Source organism: Corapipo altera, unplaced genomic scaffold (assembly GCF_003945725.1).
Source record: "Corapipo altera isolate COAL_440 unplaced genomic scaffold, ASM394572v1 49, whole genome shotgun sequence".
Classification (NCBI taxonomy): Eukaryota; Metazoa; Chordata; class Aves; order Passeriformes; family Pipridae; genus Corapipo; species Corapipo altera.
This window is the reverse complement of record NW_020884879.1, coordinates 2109302-2127343: the sequence shown is the minus strand read 5'-3', so window position 1 is coordinate 2127343 and position 18042 is coordinate 2109302. Positions and strand designations below refer to the sequence as shown.

The 18042-nt window shown below is 38.6% G+C and overlaps 1 protein-coding gene across 1 annotated transcript in view; it reads right to left on the bottom strand.

Moving 5' to 3' along the window:
- The window catches only part of LAMA3 (laminin subunit alpha 3), a 112023-nt gene that overhangs the window by 28581 nt on the left and 65400 nt on the right, over positions 1 to 18042 (bottom strand). The window contains exons 37-44 of the mRNA XM_027638907.1: positions 17706 to 17846; positions 16210 to 16374; positions 13242 to 13343; positions 12186 to 12269; positions 10983 to 11213; positions 7158 to 7271; positions 3312 to 3421; positions 1355 to 1435 (exon numbers count right to left, since the gene is read on the bottom strand). Coding sequence (XP_027494708.1) covers positions 1355 to 1435; positions 3312 to 3421; positions 7158 to 7271; positions 10983 to 11213; positions 12186 to 12269; positions 13242 to 13343; positions 16210 to 16374; positions 17706 to 17846 — 1028 coding nt within the window. The remainder of the gene's footprint in view (positions 1 to 1354; positions 1436 to 3311; positions 3422 to 7157; positions 7272 to 10982; positions 11214 to 12185; positions 12270 to 13241; positions 13344 to 16209; positions 16375 to 17705; positions 17847 to 18042) is intronic.

Here is an 18042-nt window from a genome sequence, read left to right as displayed (position 1 = left end):
AAATCCCAGTTATTCTCCTGAAGAAACTTTCAAGAACTTTTAATTTCATGTCTTGACTTAAACAGGAAGGATATATTTTTGGTTTACAGTATCCTCTGTACCATGCTAAAAATATCTTTGTGAGTGCTGCAGAATTTTTTTCTAAAAATAACAGCACTCCCACAATGCTCTTATAGGAATAATTCACTTAATCTGAAAAAATACAGTGCACACAGATACACATATACACAAGGAATTTGACAAGGCTTAACCCAGCAAACCATACCACTCTGGTCCGTGATCCCACCAGAAAATATGTAATGCAATGCACAGCTGAGATTTCAAACAGCAATGGCACTGACTGAAATCATCACCCTTCTGGCTGGGTGATACCTCCTCTTGCCACCTGTCAGCAAAGCAGTCTGTATGCATGATCTCTAAATATTTCACAGGTAAAATATATTGTCCAGACTGGCTAGCTAATACTCCTAGAAGTCACTCTGTTTTAAGACCTGTAAGATTGGTAACGTGGGATCAAAGGGCCATGATGAGTAGCGGACGTATAGCTATATCTAGAAGAGAAAGTCTCTATAACCTGCAGATTAGATGTCTAAGATAACAGTCTTGAAGCACAAGACAGTGTCCTACTGAGGTCCTGTCTACAGATGAGACATCATGACTTATTGGCCTCAAGTTTCCAAACCACACAACACCATTCCATTACACTTAAGTTCTCCCTGGATTTGAAACTCAGTGAAATTGGTTCATCTGCCTGCCTCAAACTGCCATGTTGTTCCTCCTTGGCTTTGCCAAACTGCTGCAATATTCCAGCAAAAGAGATGGCTTCAGCCTGGTGTGTGCATGCTCCAGCTGTGGATCACATCAGAATGATTTTAGATCAAGGGTATGGTGCTAAATGTTACATGGTTGCTGTGGGATAATTAAGACCACTGAAACACCATCATGTACATTGGAGGAAACAGGACAATGTTTTTAACCTGAAAAGGGATGAAGGAAGTGGAAGTTATTATTACCAGAGTGCAGGATAAGGTAAGGCACAGGGTACTTAAACAAAGAGGCTGACACTTCTCTTTTTGGTAAAAATTGTGTAGTCACTAGTCTGTGGAGAATTGCTTTCATTTCTTCAAGGAAGCATTGGGTTTATTACTGGAATTACACTAGAGCACCACTCTTTAGCAGTTCTCCATATAAATAGCTACTCCTTAAGCATGTGCATACTATGTCCATATATATTACCCAATACAGACATATATTACCCAATATTACCACATGTCTATATGTATTACCCAATACAGACATACTTCTTTTTATAGTGCCTCTCAAAAACCTTAGTTTTGAGAAACAAGTCACCTACCGTTCACAACGAACTCCGGTATAACCTTCTTTGCAGAGACACTGAATTTCTTCACCATTTGCCACACAGCCAGTTGCAAATCTTTGAGAAGAAGAAAATATTATCGTTAGCACATCATCAAATAGGTTTTACACTCTTGAGGTTCAGTTTAATAACTTTCAGACTAAAAAGTATTTATACCACCAAAGTACTTCTCAGCTAATTTAATTGCCTGTAGATAATCTACTGTGACTAATTCTTTGAAGTTTCATATTTTTTGCGTAAATTATTTCCTTAGACTAAAAAATATCCTTTCCTGACCCTGTGGAGTGACTATTAATGGTGCACTACACAAAGGAATGCCTAAAATAAACCTTAGTAGTGATGTCATAAAATAAAACAAGTCTGGGTAGCTATTTTATCTTAGTAGGCAAGAATCAATACCCTGTGCTAGACAACAGTTCCTCCTGTTTGTATAGCTTTTCTTTTCTTTTCTTCCTTTTTAATGGATGACAACATTAATGGATATTTTTACATAGCTCATATTGTTTAGGGTATTTTTAACCAAGGCTGAGTAAAGTTGTGCAGCATGTTTGGAATCTCTAGGGAATATCCGGTTAACACAATAAACATTTTTCTCTGCTCTTTTTAGAAGAATTATCTGGATTCAAATTTCACTTGGAGAGAAACCATTATTTTGTCCAATGTTCAGAAAGGAGAAGGAAGGAGATGAAGTGGGGCAGGCCATGTTTGCTATTTTCATTTTTTAATCTATGAACAGTTGGATAAAGCAAGTCTATGTATCAAAGACAAATGTCTGCACTAAGCATTGCATATAATTTTACTAGATGGAAGACTGCAACTCCAAAAATGCCAGGTGGGGTGCATTTCCTATGTCAGGAATGAGATTCACTACCCTAATGTGCAGCTATGAAACTGCATAGGTTTATGGTCTCTCTAGGTATTTCAGCACTCTTAAAACATGTTCAGTCAGCTTCAGGCAAGAACCTGCAGAAGAGGCTGTCAAAACTAGATCTATCAGAGAGTTCTCTGATAAATGAAAAACCTGTCTATTGTCTGATAGTGTAAATCTCTTACTTAAGCTTAGTTGGTGTTTGCTAATGCACCTGGCAAATATTATGTGGTGCCTTTAGCAATTTATAGCTTAAATTAAAAAAAAAAAAATATTTGGTTTTATTTAACACATTTCAAAACTGACCAACGATGACAATGTGCCTAAACATACTGTGCATTTAAAATGCAATTTATTGCCCAATTTTAAAAGCCTGGCAACCTCATTAGATCCAAGGAAGTTTCATTTTTTCAGCTTAGCATGTTTACACTTCCAACAGAGCTTCCAGGTGAAGAGCAACCACACTCTTTCAGAGTTCTAAATACATGCTTAAGAGCTTGAATGTTTTTATATTATTTTTGCATCTCACTAATTTTTCTGAATTCATATAAAAGGCTTGTTTCACTGTTGTTACTTATCTCCTAGCCAGAGTAATACTGTTAAACATCTTGCATTTCAGTGAACAAGAAAGATCCTGGATATGCCCAGTAAGGGAAGGGGCTTCCATCCTACATTTGTCATTATGAATGAGTTACTCGTGGCTTTGTATGTAAGCCCACTACAACTGCCTGGGGCTCCCCAGGGCTGTGAGCAGCATGCCTCTGAAGCCCATCCAATGTCCCACTGAGCTGAGGGTGTACTCATAAAGTTAAAGTTCAGGGTCTGAGTGAGAATTAGAATGCTCAGCTCATTAAAAAAGGCAAAGCTGTGAGACAGACTACCAAGTTACTGCTGGTGTAATGTGTCTCAAATAGGTCTGATGCCACAATATGTTGGGTAATATGAGAACATGGAAGAAGATTATTATCTTCCTCTGGTAGCAGAGTTTGGGCTTATGGTTTGGGTTTTTTCTCTCATGTTTTTTTTCCCCTCCCCTCCTTGACTTCTTACAAGCTTTTACTGTACCTGTTTGTATAGGGGCAAGGACACATCCGGCAGGAACCCTGAGTGGCATCTCCAAAATAACCATCTTTACAGTGCTCACATTTCTCCCCAGCAGAATTATACTGACAGTTCTTGAAAAGGAAACAAGCAAGATAGTTAGCAGTGCTTTACCACTCAGTATGACTTTACTATTTTTAAAAAAATGCAGTTAATCTACTCAGAGGATATTTTCTTTCCCCTCCGCATAATCAAGCATTTATTGCCATATTGCCTTCACAACCAGGACAGAGCAGTTTCAGTCAATTTTCTAACCACAGAAAGCACAAGTTCCTCCCTATTGTGGAAAAGCAACTGATAAAAGCCGAATTAAACATATTTTTAAGGAAATTCAATCGGGTGCATGGTTAGTTAAGGAACATTCCATTAAAACACTCTCTATGTCTTGATATTCCAATTAAAAAAACCCACTACGTTTAAATTTCACATCTTAACACTAATTAGAAGGCAGATATAATTTAAAAGCATGCAATGAATTGAGCCCAAGTACATTCTTTTAAAAAAATCCCATTAAATTAATACAAAAATTGTTTCTCTTAATAGATTCAGATCAGAACTGAGTTTCATGTAGTTTCTCCAGTGCATGTGTTACTTGGTATCTGGGGTAACTGGAATAAACAATGAAATAATAAAATAATGAAATAATGAAAAGCAAAGACTAGGAATACAACTGAAACTGATGCAATTGAGTTACTTTTTCCATGATAAAATTGTTGCAAATTACATTTTGTTTTAGAAAAATTCTTAATTCTGCTGCTGTCTAGTTGTCACACATTTATATTTTATGGGGACAGAATGAGCAAGTTGCTTTTGCATTACCTAAATTGATGCTAATTTAAAATAGAAGTTGTTCAAATACATAGGTGGCATAAAAATACATAAGCAGCCATAAAAATTCCAAGTGACCAACACTCAAGAGGCATTCACACTCCCAAGTTCTACAGTTGTTTGTCTTCAGTGCACAACAGACTGATCCAATGTCCCACAGAGCTGAGGGTGTACTAAATAAAGCGAAAGATGGAAAAAAATAAAGTGGGAAATTGGCTGGAAGAGGTTACTGAGCAAATTACGCTTCCATTTCAGGGACCTTGATAGCTCAGGGCTGTGTTTTAAGCCCTACTACCATGACTAGCAGTAGAGGGCCATTTTTCCCTATGAATGAGAAATAGTTCTGTCTCTCCCATCTCCTCTTACACTCCATTCTCCTCTACATTTCTTCATACCCAGACTCCCTTAACCACATCAACAGCCCTTCCCTCAAACTCTGCAGGTAGTAACCCCTAATTTGTTTTCATTTTGGTTAAAGACCTAAATCTGTGGCTCAATTATGAAAGGTTCTGGGAACGAACAGTAAAAGCTCCAGTTAATATATCAGACATTTAACATGAAATTAAACAACAAGTAACACAAAGACACTATGTTTGCAAAAGGAATAATTTTAAAGTGCAGCCTCTATAAAAGTTGGTGCTTATATTCCTGCAAAAACCTAATGGAAAATTCAGATTGTTTCTGAATAATTACTGCCAATTTTTATAATCCTGAAGAATAAATTTAACTGCAAAAAGAGTAAAAGAGACATATTTAAAAATATATGTGTTGGTTTCAACTTGGAGCAACTTCCTCCCATCCCCCTGAAGTTTATCTCCTGGCTTTTTTTTGCTCACTCTGTCTACAGAAACTGAAGCAATTCTGTAATTGCAAAGAAAACGTAAACTATTTCACACATAAGTCACTCTAAATGTGCCATTCTGCTCCTCTAGTTAAATGGTATATAAGGGCTGGAGGTCTCAAGACACAGCGGAATAAAGCCAGAGCAGCAGCTTCCTCATGGGTCCTCCTTCGAGTTTCACAGGGTCAGAGACAGCCCTGGAGTCACAGCATCTCCAAACCATCAAGTATTGCAAATCCTGAAAGGAAAATTCCCAACTGACTGTGTATGCACCCATATGGTATAAGGAAGTCAGAGTAGAGTGTGTCAGGGCCACAAGAGAAATGCTGAGGTTATATGAAACACATGGGGTTACATGACATGAAGCAACATGTCACAGGATGAGCAAGTCTCAGCACCATGGTGCTGCTGAGGGAACATGCCTTCCAGGAAGAAGGGCAGGGACCACAAGGATCACAAAGCCGGATTAATGGCAGAGAGCTGGCTTTTCCCTACACATAAGAACCAGCCTTTCAGTCTTCTCCACCTCCTCCTACCCTCCATTCTCCCCTGCTTTCAGCAATGCAGCAGCACACTTCTTCCACTGGTATGCAGCAGTGGGATAGTGATTGCCTGAGCTAGGGCACTGCTGCCACAGGGGAAGGAGCCAGCCTGGTCTTATCCTCCCTCACAAAGTCTTCTCTGGAGGCTGACATTCAAAGTACACTGATATATGTAGGTACTGGGGCCTGGGGGTCCAGGTGAGGAGTAGGAAGCCAAGAGAACAAGCTTTGCTCTTAGGATGTGGAACTTGGTGGCTCCTCAATGGGAAGCTCCTTTTCTTCTCTGCCCCACATCAGGTCTTTGTCCCATGGTTCTTCTACAGAGACACGAACTTGCTCATGGTTAGGCAGAGGCTCATAATGGAAATACAGGCCCTCAGGGCTTTCATTTTTCACTGCGTTATTCTGGATGACTTTGCTTGCCCTAAATCTTGTCCTTGGGCCAAGGGTTGATTTAGCTCTATCTGAAAGTTAATCCAGCCGTGAGAAAGAGGGGATAAAGAGAAATCTAAGTCACATACTTTGTGAGGTGAAAGTAAAATTTGCCTCTGTAATTCTAATCTGAAGTGAAACTTCCTCATCTTTCTTGCTCTGCTGCAGCACTTTCCTGTCACAGCCTGCCCTGCCCCTCCAAAGCAGCAGCCTGTAAGTCATCCCTCAGAATGTGCTGAATTGGTTTATGGTTCCCATCAAAGCAACATGGTTGGTTCAGATGAAGTCGGGGGAAATGACATAACGCACAGGAATGCGCCGCAGGCAAAATGGATGCAGTGCAAACAAGGAAGAAGTAACAGAAAAGACAGACCGTGAAAGATGTTGGCACGGTTTTTGTTTACACAGTAAATGAAAAATTACTGAAAAGTTTTAAAGTGGGAATTTTTCAGAACAAAGTATTCAAAGAAGCATCATAGGTATAAACTGGAGAAGCACAGTCAGCCAAATGTCACAATTCCATTGCAACAAAGGCTGATCCACTCCCATGAGGCTGCTTTGGGTTTAATACAGTGTGCCAGGGAGCAAAATCTGCCCCACTACACCTTCTGTAACAGCTAAAACTTTCTATTTAATCTAGCTTTTATTATCTCATTTTACTTAGTTCAATATTTTTTAATCCATCTAGCTATAGATTGAAGTTTGTGGAGATACACTGAAGCTGATTAAACAAGAGATTCTGCAAAGACTGTGCTATGTACAAAAGTCCTGTTTATCAGCACTGGCAAATCTTAGTATATTTGTATAACACTAAAGACTGCATATGCCAGGATAAGACCCATGTTTATTAAAAATAACTACAAAAGCTTCCAAAAGTACTAATTTGGTGACCTTTTTGTACCAAGATCTAACAAAAATTACAGGGGAAAGAAAAAAACTGAAAACAAGGACACAAATTACTCCAATCACCCACAGTTATGTCAAATATACATTTAAGTGTATGCATCTTAGGCTCATTAACAGTACAAAATTCAGAGAATGAGGCATACAAGGATTATTTTTAGTTGCTTGGAATTTAACAATACTGCATAGTCTATACTACAGTAAGATAAATGAGTTTTTCTCCTTTTCTTCCCATTAATTTCTTGAATTTTTGTAGTTACTCACAATACATTTTCCAGTACCATCTTGACATCTATTTGAATTTCCATTGCAGTTGCAGGGCACACAGCGTCCAGCAAATAATCCTTTATTCTCACGATAAAATCCAAGGCCACATTCCTAGGAAGTAAGCAGAGAGAAAAAAATTAGTGAGTGTCAGTGGAAAGAACATGTTATGGGAAGTGTATTTTGGAAATGTTTGCCATTTCCAAGGAGGAGTAAAGGAATACCTTTCTTTGCAAGCTCCTTTATTCTAATGCAGCAAATAGCAATGAACGGAGATGAAGAAGTTTCAGCTGAACCCCTGCTCTTTACACATTTTGGTAGTGATGATTTAATAATTTTCACTAACCACTGAGCAAAACACGTCGTGTGGCTATGTATAAAGGTGTTGAATATGATTATTAAACCACAGAAAAACATTTGACTATGAGAATACTGTATTGTGAATCTTAGGAAGAACATATGGAAATGTCACATATTAACTAGTGGTTATATGAAATCTCAATATATAATTTCACTACAATCTATTCCTTGGAAATAATTCTAGATATCTTTTACATATATTCATCATGACTTTCACAGTAAGTCTACCAAGAGCTACACAAAGCCATGCCTAGACACAGCTAGGTGATGTAACAAAATATACAGTGATCTAATTTCTAAGTACAGGCTTGCCCTGGAGACCAGGAAAGCATGAGAAGAATGTTTAGCTATTGAGAGCACAGGAGCAGAAGCACAGCCTGTCAGATCACAGTTGGATTTAAGCAGACAGCTGAACCAGAGGGACATTATGAATGAAGCAAGAGACATCAGGTTTATTAGCCTACACCAGGAAGGTAGTAACTCATATGTTAAAACAATTTTCTTGCTTGCCAAGGACAGGGAAAGCATAAAGAGTTCCTCCTGTGAGCATGAAGCCCTCCTGTGCACAGACCCATTCAAAAATTCACACCCACCTTCTCTGCTCACATACTCCTGGCACAACAACCACACCAAAAATGACTAGACATAAGTCTATCCCTTCTATTCCCTAGCTCCTTTTCACTAGGAACTAAGACAGTGTGGTGCAAGGAAGATCAGAGGCTGTATGGAAGTGGGAAGAAAGCTGTGCTCCCCACGAAGCCAGCACCTCCCAGGTTCCCACCTCCGGGAATGTACTTCTGTGCTGTACCTATACTCACCCCTACCTTAGTTAGGGGCTGGCCCCAACAACATGCAGAAAACAGGTGACAGTTGAACTTTAAAGCCATAAATCTTTTCTCACAATAATTGCACCACCAAGACTGATGGGACTAATCTGAAGAGCAAAGGGTTTGTGGGATGGTGTCACAAATCATGTTCCAGTGGTTCAAGGTGTAAGTATTTATGCAGAGGCAGGATTAACCTGAAAAGAATTTATCAATAGATAGAACTGCCAGAGGAAAAAAAGCCTCTCAGAAAGCAGATCCCAAAAGGAATAATGAGTTACTGCTGTTTAAGCAACTGCTGCTAGTGGCACCTTTGCCTTCTCTACATATAGGATAAATGAAAAAAAAAAGTATACAGAATACTAATACCATCAAAAAACTTCAAATACTGACTTCAGTGTGAGCAAGGACTAAATTTAGAATAGACATTTGAAGTTTCTTAGATACATTTTTAAAAGGGTGAACATGCTCCCTGAACAACAGGGAGCCAATATACACAGCTTCTGAAGAAACCAGGGCCTGAAATACATTAAACAGCATGACTAAGTAAAATATAGGCCCTAATACATATGAATTTTATTTACTTACAGTCTTTTTTTGGAGAGCAAAATGAATCGTACTTTTTAAAAACATATCCAGATGCATTTGGAAAAATATCTGTGGAACATTTTGTTTTTCTATTTATGCTGTGTTTATAAGGACACATTTGGAGTACCTAGGCACTTTGTTTTTGAAGCAGCATTTGTGGTTTCCACACAAATGATAAATTGATTCCACGTGAAGATAAAGCTCTCGCTCGGCACCTTCAAGTGCTTATGTATTTAGGATCATTGTTTTCAAATAACAGCAATTTAAAAGAAACTCTTGCACACGTTTTTGTTGGCAAAGTACTTTGAGATATAAGATTAGCCTTCTCATTACATTTATATTAGGTAATGCATAAGTTGTTACCAAATTAGTTAATTTAAAAACAAAGTGAAAGAAGGAAGCAAGTGAAAATGAGCAAATTACCTGTCTTGGGTAAAAATCCGTTTGAACTTGTTGCTGCTGACTCCTCTCCAGAAGGTGGGGATAGGAGAGCCTCTGTTGCATATCTTGTGTTAAACAATGCCCCAGGGACGCTAACGTGACAACCAGCCATCCTACATTTCTTGGCCTCTGTGCTTGGGCCATCATTTTACTTTGGCCCCACTGCGGACATACGCTGCTATCCCTTCGCTGCTCACCCGTTCCTTCTCTTATACACTCCCTTCTTCTCTAGCCTCTGACTCAGATTAATGAGGCTCTGTGCTGTGATGGGCCCCACCTTCAAACTTTATACGTGAGTCAAGTCGTACAGCACACATTACTGTTCCTGAGGTTAACAAGTAACCCTGCAGTTCCTGTAGCTCAATATATACCTAAGTCGGGGTGGGGCAGGCATCACCTCCTCCCTACCTACAGCAGCCAGACAGAGCTGGGTGATTAGAGCAGTAAATCACCACCTGAGTAACGCTGAATAAACATACGGGGCTTACCAACTGCCCAGGTGAGTGTCTTGGTCACTTCCTTTGGCTTTGTATTTCCACCAGGTTACATTAAAAAAACCCAAACGCTTGGTTTATCAAGGCAGTATGTTGAAAGCAATGCAATGGCACTAGTAAGTTCAGTCAATGTTCATCAATTTGTGTGTGGTACAGAACACCAAATGTATGAAAAAATAAAAAATATTTCCAAAATGGTATTTGAGAGATGATGAATAGCTGCCCTGAGCAGTGGATGCACAAATGAAATGTAAGCCAGACATACATATTTTTGTTCACTCTCTCTGCAGCTGCTCCAGTCTAGATATTATTCGTTCATTCTCATTTCAAAAAACTTTTGCAAGGTTAGTACAGCAATTGTTGCTTTATAGTAACCACCAACCATTTTCTGAGAGCAATTTCTCATATTTTGTGCACTTTGCATACTGCTTATCTCTCCAGTACTTTATTCTGCTGCACTGGGTGCTTACACATGGTAACAGTCAAGCTCTAACCTAAGCAAAAAGACAACCAAAAGAATTACAGCTACAGGAACAGCATCAGGGACAGGATATACAGCTGTGGTTAGGATTTCACCAGTCTTTAGGTAACAGTATTACTTTGCCATGTTTACATTATCTTTCAAAAAGTATCTCCAAATTTTTTTTTTTGCAAATATGTTAATTTCAGATTTCAAATACTTTCCTAGAAATATAGTAGAATTATCTAGGTTCATGCTACTTCCCTTGGACCCAGCTAAAATAAGGAACACCAGGAATCTTCTCCACTGTCTATGATCTCACAAACTTTGATCAAGTCAATACTGCCCTTCTCTCCATTAAGGTATGTGTTGACTGAGATTATTCAGCCTCTCAGAGGGCACCACAGAAGAATCCATCATTATAGTGCCTTACACATGTAAAATGACATTCAAAGCTCCACAAAAGCAATCACGAGTTGAATAACTCTACAGTGCTTCTTAGACAGCGAAAGCACTTGAGCCATTGAAAGTGCACAGGCTTACAAGAAGCACGCTTAATTACTTTAATAACTAGCCTGTTCCTCTAACGAACTGCAGTATGTATAGCTGCAGGCAAGACAGAAGATAATGGTACTGTATGGAGGCAAACGTTTCCTACCTGACATGAGTCACCGGTGTACTCCGGAGGGCAGGAGCACGTCTCTACACTGTACGCAATGCTGCCGCTTCCTGCACTGGTGGCTTCTTCCAGCCCAACCTCACCGAGCGTCAGCCGCTGAGTCTCCGTGAAGTAAAGGCCTCTGATGTGTAAGCCATCCAGTCTGGACAGGACTATCATGAGTTCCTCTCTGGATACAGGGTTATTGCTGCTGGCATGCCTGAAGTTTCCCTGTGCATTAAGGGTACAAAATGAGCACAGCCCTGCAGCTTCTTAAAAAGAGTATCTGCAAAGAAGACTGGAGGACAGGAAATGGGAGAAAAGATCCATTGGCACCTTGCAGTGCCAATCGGAGTGGAGTGAAATAGGGGCCAGGAAAATAAACACAGAATGGGTGGAAAAAAGAATAACGAGCATAAAAATGGATGTTGCCTTTACTTTGCAAGCTATGTATGTCTTTGAGGTATTGAGAAGTGAAGAAGCCTGTAGGTTCCTTTTCAGTCATCCAAATTTCTTTGAGATATCACCCTCCGAACCATAAAAGAATGGAGGAAAATGCTTTTACTTCTAAGGTAAGTGAAGTCTTAGAAATCAAATCTTTCAGGGATGCCTTCACATGCTGTCTTGCTGCTAATGGATGCAGCATTACTGAAAATGGAATGTGGCTTGAAGAAACATCTTTTTTGCCTATATATGAGAGAGAAATAAATAACCAGTCTGATCTTCTGAGCACAGATTTAAGGTAGGAATAATCCCTGTTAAATTCACCTACCTGAATGCTGGACACCCATTCTAAACCAGATAACTAGACACCTAACTAGACACCAAGGAAAACAGATACCAGTTCATTCCATCCCTTTTAAGTACAGTCTGAGGCTGCAATGAATCATCTTCCATTGATGACTGATTCAGTATTACTCCACTAGCCCTGGAGAGGAGTTCTAAGGGCTAAATTGGACAAGATGCCTAGCTCAGAGGTGCCAAATTTAGGTGACATGAACCAGAACCCAGGTTCAATGTGGCAGTAAAGAGAGAGAAAAAATGTTGTTCATATTTAAGGTCTACAATATTTAAGTTTATATTCACTACCATTATCAAGTATTTGGTATTTCTGCACATATTAGCTGTGTATTTATACTACCTGTGTATTTTTTATGTGCCACTGGGAAGAAAAGAGAAGGCCCTTCCTTCTTCAGTTCTTACCTCAACCAGCTGCACACGCCCGTAATATTGACGATCAGGCAGTGGGTTGTTGGGATCCATATAAACAACTTCCATTTGATGGCCCTATGTGAGAATGAGGATGTAACATTGCTGTTTCACTACTTGTTATGGTAAAGTGTTCAGATGCAATAAAATTTGGTGAAACACATTAACCCTGTTCTTTGGGAGATAAAAACTAAGTAATACCTCTGAAAACTGTATGACATTTTGTCAGCAAAGTGTATAGTGACCACTGTGTTCTAGTGTCAGCAAGGTTTTCACTGTTTTTGCCTATTAACAACCTTGCTTTCAAGTAAAACATGAAGAGAATCAAATTAATGCTGATCAATTTTTACAGGAACTAGTTAGTACTTTTTATTAAAATGTTTTTGCATTTTCAAACATTATCCTTTGTATCCTGGTGCACAAGCAACTATGCATATTACTGTAGTACTTTACGAGGCATGTTTCCCAGTAAGAATCCTAAAATTCTGAATTAATATTTCTGACAGTCTGAGGAAATAAGCCTCCCCCTCCCCCCACCTTGTGAACTTCAACAAATAGCCAAAGATTTTAAATTTTGGCCACAAAGTGGTTAAATTTAAAAACTGTTAACCTCAAATGCATTTTTATTTCAGTCCCTTGAAGTCTTAAAATTATGCTTAATTTTATGCTGAAGAAAATTCTCATAGAAAATGAGACTAATTACACATGGAATTCAGGGCATCTTTTGCAGAGACCAGGTCATACTTGTTGTCAAGTGTGTAAAGCACTAATTAATTTTTTTTCCACAGGTGCACTTTACAGAGAAAATCCTATTTCATGTTTTTATTTGCTCTCAAATCAGTTATGTTTAATAACATGTTACTTTGGCAACAAAGACAGATGTGTTGATGGCTTTAAGCAAAATGCAGTAAAATCACTTTTACAGAAAAATAGCAAGTTGCTACTAAAGTTAAGTACACTATAGGAGCAAAATTTGCCATAGTTGTCAGGTAACATAAAAATCATGGTATTGGTGTTGCTTAAAACTAAAAATGGCATTTAAAAACTTACTGTTAGTCGTATATCAGGTCTCTTATTCAGAAGAACCATGCCCTCACTAGGTAAGCCAAAAGATTTCACTTGGTAACTTAGGAAGCCACCATATGAAGAAAGCTGTAGCAAAATGGACAAAAACAGAGATACCTGACTGCATTGTTGCTTGATATTAATGTAACTTTGTATTCCAGTTTACCCCTTCTTCCAGCACTGTAAATAAAATACTCTTTGCTTTTAGAAAAAATACAAAATAGTCTTGCTTGCAAGAAATTACTTTCTATTTTGTTTACTGTGTGTATCTGAGGTAACTTATGGAGCAGATACTGTTCTCTGAAAGGTTACCTACATCGTAAGGGCTTTTTTCAGACCTGGGTTCACACCGTGTGTGTCATGGAGAAATCACACGTTCACATGAACATTGTTCTCCCCCGATTGTGCAAAACAAATTTGGTGCATCAAGAGCAGACATCAGATTGATAACAAAAGTGGTAGTAAACCCCATGAACAGCCATAGACAAAAAAAAGTAAGAGTACAAATGTTTAAAGGTGGCTTTCATGGGCCAGCATTTTCTAAACTCTGCAAACATGAATGCAAGCAGGAAACCGTTGCTCTAATTTCTGGAGGACAGGACTTCTACTGGTATCAGCTCTGTTGTAAGCAGGCCAGTGCTGTAGGCTGAGCTGACACCACACTTCTTTTGGCTCAACTTCAGGTGACCACAGGTGGCCTCAAACTCAACTAAATACATACACTGCTGCCCAGAACAGACATAGGCAAGTATGTTTGAATCATCTGAGAAACAGCTTCCCTGGGTGGTGTATGAGTGACTCAGTACAGAACATATTGAAAAGAAAGGAAGCTCCAGGCACAACCTGGATAGTTTTTGTTCCAAGACAAGCCTAGAAGGAAGGTTTGTGGGTACTAGGTGAAATCACGCGTTTTGGAATGGATGTACTATTTTGTTTTGCACCCCTTGTCTTTTGCCCTTGTATCTTATGCTTGGTTTTGACATGGGGGAAGAACTACTTTGTCAGGTTTTGCTGTTCTACAGGTAAGCACCAGCCTTCAATCTACCCCTTTCCAAATACTTTGATGAATTACAAACAAAATACTGACATCTCAATACTAAATTTGTTCCTTGGATCACAGGGATGTAATTAATGTCAATTGCATTTTCAAAAGCATCATTTGGAACTTGGCTATATTTTGTCAACACAATCTAACCATCCTGTATAAATATTTTTTTTAGAAAAAAAACATAAGAAAATTAAAAGTATGCAAAATTGTTTCTCAATGATTTTTTTTTAAATGGGAAAATATTGGTCTTATAAACCACTCTCTGTATTCCAGATATATGGTATTTATTTTCTAACATTAAGAGTCATCTATTAAATAAAGTGTTAAAATACAAAAGAGCAGGAAATGGGGACAATGTGATCCAAATTTCTCAATGACTGTTAGTTTCTGCACTGCTATAGAATTTACATTTGATTCCCTTTTAACTTTTATACAAAAGACATAGATAGGAAAAAAAAATACACTCTGCTAAATATAAGTGTTACAGTGGAACTAGTTAAAAGGTTTAAGATGATGGAAAACAGGATTTATACCTCATCACACTAAAAAATGTCTGACGTGCTTTTGATCACATTTTCCGAAAGAGATGCTATCATTAGAAGCAGACCAAAACCTGACATTTTCAAAATACAGTAGTGTGAATAACTGGGAAATTTATGAGCTTGTAAACTAACAGCTAGATAGCATTTTGGGGGGACTTTCATTACTGTAGTATTGCCTGTGCTAAAATATACACTAACACACTGTGTTGAACTATTTTATTTACAGTGTTGTCATTGCAAATGAAAGAAAGTCATGGCAGGCCTAGGTAGACTGTGAAATGTAACATAAAATTCATAGCACTGATCTCAATAGCTGTGTTTAAAAAGGTTATTGCCTGTTTTATATCTTGTTATGGGAACAACAAAAGCCCTTTTGCTTCAACACTCTATGTGATAATGTATGCTTTAACATGAAATTTCTTTCAAAAATTATTTGCAAGCACTGAAACAAGAACCTCTATAACATTATCAAAAAGCACCCTAACTAAACATGCTGTTCAGCTGACATACGGCCCCCTGAGCATAGGAGAGTAGGATGAAAAGCACTGCTCTAATTTTTAAAATAAGGACTAAGAGGAACTTTAAAATTGTACCATCTTTAATGCTCTGGTGTCTATCCCATTTGTCTTCTCCTTTGCAGGATTACATCTGAAAAGCCTGTGTGTCCTATGACTGGCTAATAACTGCCGACACTGTCAGAGTTCAAAATGAGGAGAACCTAGACTCCAGGTCTGCAAGTCACCATTATCAAAGTCCCCCTGGTCAGTGTGATCCTTGGGCTGAGATGCTGATGGTACTAACTGTGAGAAAAAGACTGCTCCCATGCATGAGTTGACAAAACAGCAAGCAGTTCAAAGAACACAAAAGTTGGAAAACGATTTGTTGCTCTTCCTAAGCAACATATCAAATGCAAAAGGTTGGGTCTTTTTGTGTGCCACTGAGCACATAATCACCTTTTATTCTTTTGGAAATCTGCCCAGGACATACTCTGAAGAATCTAAAGGATTGACAAGCTCTAAGTGTTCTGGGTTTCAGAGTGGGCACATCAGCATGCTCTATGTGTTCTGGGTTTTGGAAAAGCAGCTGAAGGTGCCAGTTCCCTGAACCACAGCTTCTGACCCTACTGTTCACATAAAGACCTCTCTGGCACTGAGCAACACGATTAATTCTGTGTAATTGGTTATAATTTTAACACTGTACTCAGAAGTAAAATGTTGTGATTCCTGGCATGACAGGTAAGAGAAACAAGAATCTCGTGAGAGAAGAAAGAGAAAAGTATCTAAGAAAAACAGACTTTTTATCAAAAATGCTGGCAAAAAAATTAATTCCTGTTATTAAAACAGATGAGTTAGGTGGTATTTACCTTCTCTCCCAGGTAAGACGGTGGTGCTTTCCAATACAAACTATGCACAGAAGCAGGCAATTCTTGAACATCAGCCACTACACTATTACTGACTGGATTGAAAGTGACTGGAATGTCAATATTTTCATCCACTGCCTCCAAGCGCCAGTTTCTCATGTCCACAAACTAATGAAAAATACATAAAGGAAATAAGCTTGTCTCATCCTTTATTAAACTCTACCAGCACCAACTAATGAGAAGAAAATGTTTAGCCGCAATAATTACCCTAGCATGAAATGCAACCGCTTCAAAGTCAGTCTAAAGTTTTTGTGCAGTGGATGTTGCACAGACTTCAAAAGAGAGAATAAGTGGGACAGATGAGCCAAAGCTACTTGGGATGCAGGCATTTGGTTTGTCATTTGCAAACTAAATTCTGTCTCCGGTCCCAAGAAGACATACCCTTCTTGGGAGTCACCCTAGTCACCCTTGGAGGTGACTAGGAATTTTGTACACAAATTCAAGGACATAATTTGGAGGTGCTTTCTAAAGTCCATTCCAAAATCAAACCCGAGACACTAACCTAAAAGACAGAGTTTGGGGTTGGTCATGGTAGGTGCAAGGTACAAGGGAGGGGACATGGGATGATATTTCAGAGAGTCAGGCAATGTAGCCTAATATTCTGGCTCTTTAATGCACATTTTATGACTGTTGTTTCATGAAAGACCATGCATCTTGTTATTTATCATTAGAACACGAGAAAGAGTGCATAATGAATATGTACCAGAACAATAATACAAAAAGCTAAACTTGTTGCCTAAAACAATTTTTGGTGAGGATAAGTAATCACTAAAGGAAATTTTCCTAAAGCAAATGGAAGTTTGCTGCTGACTTCACTGAGGACAGACTTTTATCCTTTGCATGAAAACAGCAAAGAATCACTGGATTGCATCTAGTCTATGTCTAAACCTTCACTAAACTCTTCATCCATGATTCTAGCTCTGCTTCTCTCTTTTTCTTTCTCTTGCATTGTTTCGAGCAGCTCTTGCTTTTTTCAGTCGTTAGCCATCTTACCATTCATTTATGCTACTAAAAATTGATCTTCATTTCTCACCCTTGATGTTCTTTTATAGGGAGGGAAGAAAGACAGTTTTTACAATCTGTAGAATCTGTCTCACATTTCTGAAGTTTAAAAATGTATCTATGATATAGACAAGTAAAATGGCACGTGCTTATCAAAGCATCTTGAAGGAGACCATTGACTTTAATGATGACATGGAGTTTGAAGATACAGCAAGGAAGATAAAGGCCAGCTCAACTTCAGTCCAACTAGTGATTTGTAAACAAACAGATAAAAAGGGCCATTTCTACCAAAAGGCACTTTCAGACCACACCTAGGTTTTAAGAAGGCTGCACTAAATCCGAACTATTGCTTGGAGAATATTTCTTATCCTTAGAAATGTCTTTAATGGAATAAATGTGGGTGCATGATAGAAAAGAAATAAACCTATTGGATACACCTTGGTTCTACGACGATTCGTGCTGCGACAGTTGCTGGTTGCCCCAAAACAAAAGCAAGAGGTACATCCCCTGGGATTAGAAGGGTCCAGATAAAAGGATCCTGGTCGGCAAGTATCACATGCTGCACCTTCAACATTCTCCTGTTAAGGCATAGTTCAAAGAAATCTCAGTGCTTTCCTTTTGGTTTGGGTGAGGTACTTATTTAAATGTATGGAAACATGAATGAAAATGTGAGATTCTCTAGCTAGACCATATTCCAAATGCAAATAAAACTGTCTTGGAGACTATCTTATGAGCTGTCTTTCCAGTTTATAAAGTGAACCACAGAATAATAAA